Below are 10,727 nucleotides of genomic sequence, written 5' to 3'. Positions count from 1 at the left end.
TTTCATTTAATTTCATTGTTCCCTGTCTCTTTAGCTGGAGAGTGTTTCTTAGAAAGGAACTCCCCCTTTCTGACTGTCTCTTGGGTAATAATTTGCCAATATTTAAGAGGGAGGGGGGTTAACCATAGGAACAGCTTGCTGAGGGGCGTGATGACTTCTCCATCACTTGGAGTCCATCACATTGAGACTGGAAGTCTCTTTCTAAGAGAGAAACTTTAGCTCACTCCTCAGCTCTTGGCTGGATGTAGGAAGGGCTCCGGGCGTCTGGCCTAAAGTGTGCAGGAAGTGAGGCAAGATGGGTCAGAATTGTCCCCTTCTGGGTGTAGAATGTGTGACGTGATCGTTCCCCTCTATTCGACATTGGTGAGGCCTCATCTGGAGTACTGTGTCCAGTTTTGGGCCCCACACTACAAGAAGGATGTGGATAAATTGGAGAGAGTCCAGCGAAGGGCAACAAAAATGATTAGGGGTCTAGAACACATGACTTATGAGGAGAGGCTGAGGGAGCTGGGATTGTTTAGTCTGCAGAAGAGAAGAATGAGGGGGGATTTGATAGCTGCTTTCAACTACCTGAAAGGGGGTTCCAAAGAGGATGGCTCTAGACTGTTCTCAATGGTAGCAGATGACAGAACGAGGAGTAATGGTCTCAAGTTGCAGTGGGGGAGGTTTAGATTGGATATTAGGAAAAACTTTTTCACTATGAGGGTGGTGAAACACTGGAATGCGTTACCTAGGGAGGTGGTAGAATCTCCTTCCTTAGAGGTTTTTAAGGTCAGGCTTGACAAAGCCCTGGCTGGGATGATTTAACTGGGAATTGGTCCTGCTTTGAGCAGGGGGTTGGACTAGATGACCTTCTGGGGTCCCTTCCAACCCTGATATTCTATGATTCTATGATTCTATGACCTTCGGCTTTGTTCATCGTGAGTCTCCATCACCCTTGGAGCCCATTCCCAGCGGAGTGTTCCACCTTGGCATTGCTGGGCCACTTCATGGCTCAAATCTCCTCTCTGTGGGGACCCTGGAGCCATGAAGCGGGGGGACAAGACCAGCATCTCCGGGTTCATGCTGCTGGGTCTCTTAGACCTCCTGGAGCTTTGGCACCTCCTCTTCCTCTCCATGTGCCCGCTTATGCTGCGGGGAACCTGCATATTGCCCTGCTGATCCACTCTGACTCCTGCCTGCACTGTGCCCCCATGGACTTCTTCCTTGCCCACCTTTCCCTGGCGGACACCTGTGTGATCTTGGCTGTAGTACTGCGGGAGCTGGGGACCCTGGCATCCGGGAGCAGGGCCATCTCCTACACCAGCTGCCTGGACCAGATGCATTTCTTCATCACCTTCGGCAACACTGACAGCCTCCTGCTGGCCTCCATGACCTAAGACCACCACGTGGTCATCTGCCATCTGCTGAGCTACGCCGTGCTTATGAGCCGTGACCAGTGCTGGTACCTGGTGGGTGTCTCCTGGCTGATCACCAGCCTCCACTCCCTGCTCATGGCCCATCTGTCCTTCTGCCCTCCTGGGAGGTCCCTCACTTCTTCTGCAACATCCAGGAGCTGCTGGCACTCTCCTGCTCTGACACCTCCATGCAGCACCCACTGATCCTCACCAAAGGTGCCAGTGTGAGCCTCATCCCTTTGGCCTGTATCCTGCTCTCCTATGCCTGCATTATTGGAGCCATACTCAGGGTCCTGTCTGTCCAATGCAAGCACAAAGCCTTTTCCACTTGCAGCTCCCACCTGGCCACAGTCTCCTTGTACTTTGGGACGATCATGGGGGGGGGTCACAAAGCCCCTACTACATGGGGTTCTGTGGCCTTAGCTGTGGTCTTCATGGTGGTGGCCCCAATGCTGAACCCGTGGATCTACAGGCTGAGGAATGGCAAAGTGAAGGGGGCCCTGGAGAGAACTGAGGGCGGGTTGGGAGTGGTGTGTCGGCTCTTGGGGCGTGACAGAGAATGATAGCAGGAGATCCAGGAGTCTCTCTGAGTGGTGGATACCTGGCTGGGGGCTGGTTAACAACAGCATTCCTCCAGTGTGAAGGGAGTCTGTCTGGAGCAAAGTGGTGGGGAATCAAGCCCTCATGTGGGGAAGCTGCTGTTAAGTGGGAGAATGTGGGTGTCAGAGACCGGGAGTGGGCAGTCATGCCTAACGGTTGGAGCAGGAGTTAATAGCCAGGAATAGGAGCTGAGGGTCAGAGCTGGAGCTGCAAGTCCCCAATTGGAGCCGATGGCCAGAACCAGGTTTTGACAATGAGGCACGACCAGCTGCTGGGCTGGATCCAAGGTAGGAGCAGGGCTGGGAACAAGCAGGGTCTATCACAGCCAAGGGCGAATGGTTTGAGCAGACACTGAACTGCTGCTGGTCTTTAGAGCTGGTCTGTTGACTCTTCTGTCCAAGCAGGAAGCCTCCTACCGGCCAGCTCTGCTCACTAGGTTGCCCAGAGATTGACTCTGCTGCAGGACCTGACTCCTGACTCTTGGGTGTGCAAAGGGGTGGAAGGATTTGGGGTGCACTACCCCTCACACTTGGGGGGAGCCCCCCACTAATATCTGAACAGGCCACCTCGTTGTCCTTCCAGTCTCTCCTGGAATCACCTTGCAGTGATGCCTACAAAAATCTTATAGCTGCCTTGGTGTTTACTTGGGCTCCCCCCGTCCATCTGTCTGGATCCACCTGTCGTCTCTTGTCTTAGACTGAGACTGTAGTTCTTGGGGCAAGGACTGTCTTTTTGTTCTGTCTGTCCAGCACTTAGTGCTATGGGTTCCTGGCCCAGGACTGGGGCTCCTACATGTGATGGTAACGCAAATAAATCAAAAAGTGAGAGACGGGCGCCATGGGCAGTAGCTGCCGTTGTGCATCAGGATGTTGGACGCAGGACGAGCCCCGTGTTTGGTAGCTGCCGTTGTGTGTCAGGGCACGAGGTGCGGGACAGAAGGAGCCGGTGAAGATTCAGGACAAGGATCCGCGCTCTGCGGCTGAGAACGGGCTGATCTTCATCCCTGTCAATGAGTTTCCTAGGTGCTGAATTGCAGCAATTTAATCATGGCGGCCATGGCGGCCATTGTGTTCCCCGTAAAGCCTGCTGATTCTCCTCTCTCCCAGGCTGCTTTCTCGGGGACGGGGTGGGAGCGACGCCGGTGGGGAAGGAGCCGTTTCCCACAATTAATGAATGAATGAGGTTTAAACGGCAGCCCCCGGGGGCGATTGTGCTCCATTGTCCTGCCGAAAGGGGGATCCCCCCCAAACTGCTCCCCCCTCCGCCCGCTCCAATGGAGACAGGCCAGACAGATCCCATCAGCCCCCCTCCCACCACACGTGGAGGGGTGAATGTGCCCCCTGGTCAGGGCTGCGAAGCCCCCCGCCCGGGACCTGAAGGGCAGTTGGGGATGGGGGAGGGGCCTGGTCAGAGGCCATAACTGCCACTTTGGAAGGTTCCATTCTCACTGGAGGGAGGGGCGGGGCCAACAGCCATAATTGCCTCTTTGGAAGGTCCCATTCCTTCTGGGGGGGGGGAAGGGGCCTAGCCAACTGCCATAACTGCCATTTTGGAAGGTTCCATGCTCATTTTGGCTGGCACCATCTGTACTGCAAAAATTGTCATTTTTTTCCCAGAGACCAAGGAAAATTTATCGAATTTAAGAAGTGGATATTTCTGCCCCCCCTCCCATAGTGAAATAGTTCATCCTGGTCATTGTGAGCTTTGGTGCTTTTACTGCCCCTGGAAGGAACCATTTTGTTGGTGGGGGAGTTCTTTTAATATCTGGGGGAGGCTGTTGGATTTATTTTCTCTGCCAGGAAATTTACAATAAAGCCCCCCTCCCCTCACATGATTGGCTCCTTTTCCATCTGCAGGGGTTAAAAATCCTAAATCTGGAGGCCTAGATGTGCTTGTTACCCTGCCCCACAGATAGAGAGAGGGAGGGGGGGGGGAGTAAACGCACCCTATATGGTGGGGGAGGGGGAGTAAATTCAGCCCCATATGGCAGGGGATGGGGAGTAAATCCAGCCCCATGTGGCGGGGGAATGACTCCCACAAGATCAGGCTACGTGCGTCCAGGAAGCAAGGTAGCTAGGAGAAAACCAGCTACCTATATGGTTGCAAATCTTGGTTGACCGTATTCCTGGAGGTTTCATCACATGACATCATTTTTAATTAAAGATCCATCTTTAATTATTGGAGACTCCGGGGCAATCCTGGAGGGTTGGCCACCCTTGCCACCTGCTGTTAAAATAGATACCAAAGCCAGAAGAGCCCATTGGGATCATCCAATCTGAACCAACCTGTACAACCCAGGCCCTAGGACAGCTCTGGAGCCTTTGGAGTTGGGAGAGTTTCGAGATTATCCAGTGACTCCAAACTGGGATCATCTACTGGGACCCCCCCATCACACAGGCCAGAGAATGGCCCCGAGACAATTCCTAGAGCAGCTCTCCTAGAGAAACACCCCAGCTTGATTGAAAAATTGTCCGGAATGGAAAATCCACCATGACCCTTGGCCAATTGTCCCGATGGTTAATTTCCCTCATGGTTAAAAATGTACCACTTATTTCCTGTCTGAACATGTCCAGTTTCACTGTCCAGCCATTGGATTGGGTTAGACCGTCCTCTGCTGGACTGAAGAGCCTGTTATTAAATATTTATTCCCCATGTTGGTACTTATAGACTATGGTCGCACCAGGGCCAAGTACAGGGGAACTAGAACCAATCTCCAATCTAGTCAAGAGTCCCCTGTTTACCCATCTAACAAAGCAATCCACGGCACAGGCATACCCTTCCCCTCCTGGGTCTCCCTGTGCTCCTGTCTTCAACTCATCCCCCAGGGTGTTCATTACTGATCTTGAATCCACACCGCTCTGGGCATCGTTAGGCACTGGGTTCCTTGGGGTTGGGAGCTGGGGGGAGGAAGCAGAGCCGCTGATGAGTTGTGGTGGCAGTTTGTGATCATTAACAGGATGTTTGTCCCATGATCTCTCTAAGCTGGGCATTGCCCAAGGGAAGGAGTTCAGAGATTCGGCCCTGGGTGCGAGCCCAGAGCTCTGTGAGATGCTTGGAGTCATTTAGGGCCCCCCGATTATGGTGCACAGAGGTTGAGGTGCAACCCCAGATCCTCTTGTCCAATTCCAGGGGGACTTGCCCCCCCAGCAAAGTGTGGAAGAGAACATCTGATTCCAAAGGGTTAGGAGAAGGTGAGGCTGGGCCGTGTCCTGTCCAGAGCCCCCTTCCTAGAGACCGAGCATTTAAGGGGCTGTCAGGGTTCCCTCCCCACTCTGAACTCTGCGGTACAGATGTGGGGACCCACATGAAAACCCCCCTAAGCTTATTTTTACCAGCTTAGGTTAAAAACTTTCCCATGGCACAAGTTTCGTCTTGACTTTGAACAGTATGCTGCCACCACCAAGTGATTTAGACAAGGAACATGGAAAGGACCACTTGGAGTTCCTATTTCCCCAAAATATCAGGGCTGGTGCAACCACTAGGTGAACTAGGCGGTCGCCTAGGGTGCCAAGTGGTTGGGGGCGGCCAAAAGTGCGCTCCGGGGAGGCGGTGGAGTGGAGGTGAGCTGGGGCAGGGGGGCGCGGGGAGGGCTGCCTGCAGCAAGCAACGGGGGGGGTGGCACACAGGGGAACTGCTCCCCACCCCAGCTCACCTCTGCTCCGCCTCCTCCCCTGAGCCCCGCTCTGCTTCTCTCCCTCCCGGCTTGCGCGCCAAACAGCTGATGGATGCAGCTGATTGGCTCCCAGCCTGGGAGGTGGGAGAAGTGGCGGCGTGCTCAGGGAAGAGGCGGAGCAGAGGTGAGCTGGGGCGGGGAGCTGCTGCACGGCTCCCTGGGCTGAGGGGATGGAGGGAGAGAGGGGGTGGTGGGGAGCTGCCGCGGGGGGGCACCTCAGGGTGGAGGGGGGCGGGTAGCCGCCGCAGGGCTCCTGGCAGGGGGGTGCAAGGTGGAAGTTTCGCCTAGGGTGCAAAACATCCTTGCACCACCCCTGCCCCAAGCCCTTACACCCCCTTTCCTGGGGAGGCTTGAGAATAAACAAGATGAGCACAAACCAGCCTTGGATTTTTAAGACCCAAAAAACCCAGTCAGATTCTTAAAAAACAGAACTTTATTAGAAAGAACAAAAAAAGATAAGAGAAGTGAGCTGTAGCTCACGAAAGCTTAGGCTCAAATAAATTGGTTAGTCTCTAAGGTGCCACAAGTCCTCCTGTTCTTTTTGCGAATACAGACTAACACGGCTGCTACTCTGAGAACAACTCCGTAAGATCAGAATGGAAGATAATCTCACAGGCGGTCAGATTCAAAACACAGAGATTCCCTCTAGGTAAAACCTTAAGTTACAAAAAGACAGAAAAGCAGGACTACACATTCCCTCCAGCACAGCGAATTTCACAAGCCAAAACAAAGAAAACCTAACGCATTGTTGAGCTAGATTACTTACTGACTTTACAGGAGTTGGAGGGCTTGCATCCTTGATCTGTTCCTGGCAAAGGTATCACACAGACAGACAAAAGCCTTCCCCCCACCCTCCAGATTTGAAAGTATCTTGTCCCCTCATTAGTCATTTTGGGTCAGGTGCCAGCCGGGTTACCTGAGCTTTTCAAGCCTTTACAGGTAAAAGGGTTTTGCCTCTGGCCAGGAGGGATTTTCTAGCCCTGTGCACAGAAAGGTGGTTCCCCTTCCCTTTATATTTATGACTGGGCCATGAAGTGCCGCGACAGGACGGGGCCACTGGCTGCAGCAATCTTTGCCTGAGGATGTTGCCGGGGCCAAGACTATACCAGGGTTCAAAAAGGAACTAGATACGTTCATGGAGGATAGGTCCATCCTAGCCAGGAGGGGCAGGGACGGTGTCCTGAGCCTCTGTTTGCCAGAAGCTGGGAACGGGCGACAGGGGATGGATCACTTGATGATTCCTTGGTCTGTTCATTCCCTCTGGGACACCCGTGTCGGTAGACAGGAGACTGGGCTGGATGGTGCTTTGATCTGACCCAGTCTGGCTGTTCTTATGTACTTATATGCCAAGAAGTTGGTCGATCCACCCATGTCGCTCCAGGGTGTGAAAACTCCACTCCCCAGAGAGATGTAGCTAAACCCAGCTAACCCCCAGTGTACACAGCACTGGATCGATAGAAGAATTACTCTGTAAGAACTGGCTACCACTTTCTTGGGAGGTGCATTACCTACGCCCACCCTTCGGAGTCGGTTACGTCTACACTGAGGGACTACACCAATGCCGGTGCCAACTCTAAGCAGCCATCTTGCCCCATCTCCCCTTCCCTCGGCCACCCCTCCTCCAGCCCCTTCCTCAGCCCCCCCAGACGCGGCACCCACCCAGGAGCCGCCTCGCCAGGGCCCCCTTGACGTCAGCGTTGCGCAGGCTGTAGATGGCAGGGTTGAGGGTGGGGATGACGACGGTGTAGAAGGCAGCAGCCATCTTGTCAGTCTGTGCGGCGTAGCTGCCTTCGGGCCGCAGGTACATGAAGATGAGGGTCCCGTAGAGCACGGCCACAGCTGCCAGGTGGGAGCCGCAGGAGGGGGCAGCCCGGCGCAAGCCCGCCCGCCCCACGGCCCCGAGGATGAGCCCGTAGGAGGCCAGGATGGCCAGCAGGGTGACGCTCTGGATGGCGCCGCAGATGGCCAGCAGCAGGGCCTGGTTGAGGCTGGTGTCGGCACAGGCCAGCTCCAGCACGGGTGGGATGCCGCAGAAGAAGTGGTCGAGGGCGCGGCTGCGGCAGAAGGGAAGGCGGAAGGCCAGGCCGGAGTGCACGGCCGCACTGGCCGCCCCGGCCGCGTAGGAGCCCAGCACCAGCCCGCGGCAGAGGCGGGGTGGCACGGCGGCCTGGTAGTGCAGCGGGCGGCAGACGGCGGCATAACGGTCGTAGGCCATGGCGGCCAGCAGGCAGCACTCCGCGTCCCCCGCGGTGGCGAAGAGAAACATCTGGAGGGCGCAGGCCGGGCCAGGGAGGGTGGCCCAGCCGGCCAGCAGGCCCCACAGCATGGCGGGGCCCACGGCGCAACAGGAGCAGAGATCCAGCAGCACCAAGTGGCTGAAAAAGTAGTACATGGGGGTGTGGAGGGAGCGCTCGGCCTGGATCAGAACCGCCAGGCCCAGGTTCCCTGCCAGGCCCAGCAGGACGACGGGCAATGCCAGCGAGAAGAGCAGCAGACTTAGGTCTCGGCGGGAGGGGAAGCCCACGAGGAGGAAGTCAGTCACCACTGTCCGGTTTGGCCCAGCCATGGGGGGGCACAGATCTGTGGGGAGGGAGCGTGGGTGAGAGCCTGCCCCTCTGCCAGTGCCCTCAGCCCAGGGTGGGGATGGCACTGCTCCTAGCGTCAAGGGTCTGGTGTTCGGGGAGGGCTGGCCTGGCACAGAGATGCAGCCACCTCTGGGGCGGAGCAGTTGGGGAACAGCCACACATAACGCCACACAACAGTTTAGGCTACGAAGCAAAGAATAAGCCAACATCCAAACACTCTTTAGGGACGTTGGCAGGCGAAGGGCGTTGGTGAGGAAAGCGGGGTTCACGGCGTTCCCTTTGGAAAGAGGGGGCGGTGATTTAAACCTGCAGGCGCTACTGAGCTGCAGGGAGCTGCAAAGATGCCTGGGGCAGGGAGATGAGATAGAGGGACCTGGAGGCAGCGTGGGAATGTGGCGTGGGCCGACAGCAGGATGGGCACTCAGGACTCCTGGGTTCTATTCGCAGCTCCGCTACTGACCGGCTGGGTTACGCTGGGCAAGTTACTTCACAACTCTAGGGCTCTGCTTCCCCTGGTGCATTTAGACTGGGAGCTCTCCAGGGCAGAGCCGGTCTCTCAGTGTGGGTCTGGGCAGCACCCGGCACGATGGTGCCCTGATCTCTGTCGGGGTCTGGGCAGCACCCGGCACAACAGGGTGCCCTGCTCTTGGTTGGGGTCTGGACAGTGCCCGGCCCGACGGGGTGCCCTGATCTCTGTCAGGGTCTGGATAGTGCCTGGCACAATGGGGGGCCCTGATCTTGGTTGGGGTCTGGGCAACACCCGGTACAAGGGAGGCTCTGATCTGCAGCACTCAGTGTCACCCCCCAACCCTGATTTCATGTGCAGCCTCCAATCGGTACCATAATACACATCCCCATAAAGTGTGGAGGGACACAGTCCCCAGCCTGGCCCCTCGAAGGGATGGGGACACCTGGTGGGGGTTGGTGGCTGAGAGCCCCAAGGGCCAGGTGCAATGATTGGGGGTGCACAGTCGGAGCAGATAAGAGAGGGGGATGGTCCAGACAGCTTGGGGGGGCCCCCTGATCCTGAACACTGATCCCTCCATCCCAGACTGAGCTGGACACACACGGCCTGGGGAGGGGGGCTCGGGGAGGAGCCCCAGGCCTGGGAGAGGAGGGAAGAACTAGCAGAAGGGGCCGGGGCTGAGAGGTACCGAGGGGGACAGGGTAACAGGATGGGGGGATCCTCCGAGCAGGGCAGGGATTAGAAAGGGGGACAGCTGAAGAGAAGGAAGGAAAATTGCCTCCGGCTGAGAGAGAGAGAGAAGGACTGGGATGGGCTGGGAGCCCTTTATGGGCAAAGCATGGAGGGATTCGCCCCTGAGAACCCAGGAGTCCTGGCTCCCAGCCCCCGCTGCTCCAACCCACTAGATCCCACTCCCCTCCTGGAGCCAGGGAGAGAACCCAGGAGTCCTGGCTCCCAGTGACTGGCTGGCCAGCCCCCCAAGCAGAGATGGGCTCAGCAAGCGAGGAGGTGATGGGGGTCAGTGCGGAGAGGGCGTCTGTAAGGGACTGCGGAAGACTTTGTTACGGCCTCGCTAGGGAACTTCCGCTTTCTCGAGGCCGCCCGGTCACTGTAGGACACGAAGAACCAGCGTTAGGCCGGTTCTGTCTGCCCTGCATGGCCCTTTCCCAGTTTGCGAAAAGCCCCTGTTGGGAAGTACCTTATATATTCATGAGCTGCTTTTGTGCACTGCTTATTGGGGCTCGCTGTGTACCCCGTGGTCGGAGTCCGTCCCAGGCAAAGCTCCGGTGCGCTCGCTTGGCGTCCCCTAACCTTCGACAAAGCCAGTAACTCGCTGCTTAGCTGCGTGTGGGTCTCGTTTTCCAGAGTACCTCCGCCGGCCTGCGGTGCTTCGAACACCTTGGCCCAAAACAGTGTCCCTACCCGGGAAAGGCCCCGTGTCCGGTTCCTGCCCCAGGGCACCCGGCCTACCTGGTGAAGGGCAGGGTCTGCGTCTCTCTCGCTGCCGGTGCCCACTGCTTTCCACCCAGGCAGTGCTGGGGCTTTTATGGCCCCTTTCCCTGGCATCCACGAGTCCTCCCCTGGCACCGACTCCCAGGGCTCCTGCCTGAGCCAATCCCCACCGTGCCAGCCAGGCCCCGCAGACAGAGGGGCTGGGCAAGCGCGTCACCCCCAGCTCCTGTCTGCAGGGATTCAGACGCAGGTGGCTACTTGCATGGGAAATTGGAGGCCTGCAGAGCAGGGAGATGCTGGGCCACAGATCCCCGAGTCCAAGAGCTTCCAGTCACCCGTGTTAGAGCAGAGCCAGCCTCGGATCTTCTGCCCTGCTGCCAAGAGAGGCCGGCCCCCGGCCGGCACCAGGGGCTGGGCTCTTTGCACAGCACAGTGTGAGGGAGTCACCATCCCTGGCCCTTCCGAGGCTGGGCGCCTGTGTTTTGTTCGACCCCACTCCCCTCAGAGGAAAGAACCCAGGAGTCCTGGCTCCCAGCTCCCCTGTTCTAACCACC

General features: G+C 57.1%; 1 protein-coding gene across 1 annotated transcript; it reads right to left on the bottom strand.

The window, feature by feature from the left end:
• Positions 1–7,303: 7,303 nt before the first annotated feature.
• LOC144929773 (olfactory receptor 5C1-like) lies at positions 7,304–8,236 on the bottom strand. Its single transcript, XM_078850306.1, has one exon. The coding sequence runs from the start codon at positions 8,234–8,236 to the stop codon at positions 7,304–7,306; it is 933 nt and encodes a 310-aa protein (XP_078706432.1).
• Positions 8,237–10,727: the final 2,491 nt, after the last annotated feature.

Source organism: Lepidochelys kempii, chromosome 23, assembly GCF_965140285.1.
Source record: "Lepidochelys kempii isolate rLepKem1 chromosome 23, rLepKem1.hap1, whole genome shotgun sequence".
In the NCBI taxonomy this organism is placed as follows: Eukaryota; Metazoa; Chordata; order Testudines; family Cheloniidae; genus Lepidochelys; species Lepidochelys kempii.
This window is presented reverse-complemented; position numbering and strand designations above follow the sequence as displayed.

Bases quoted from the DNA above. Each gene is read 5' to 3' on its own strand.
- LOC144929773 (XM_078850306.1), bottom strand. From the start codon at position 8,236: ATGGCTGGGCCAAACCGGACAGTGGTGACTGACTTCCTCCTCGTGGGC.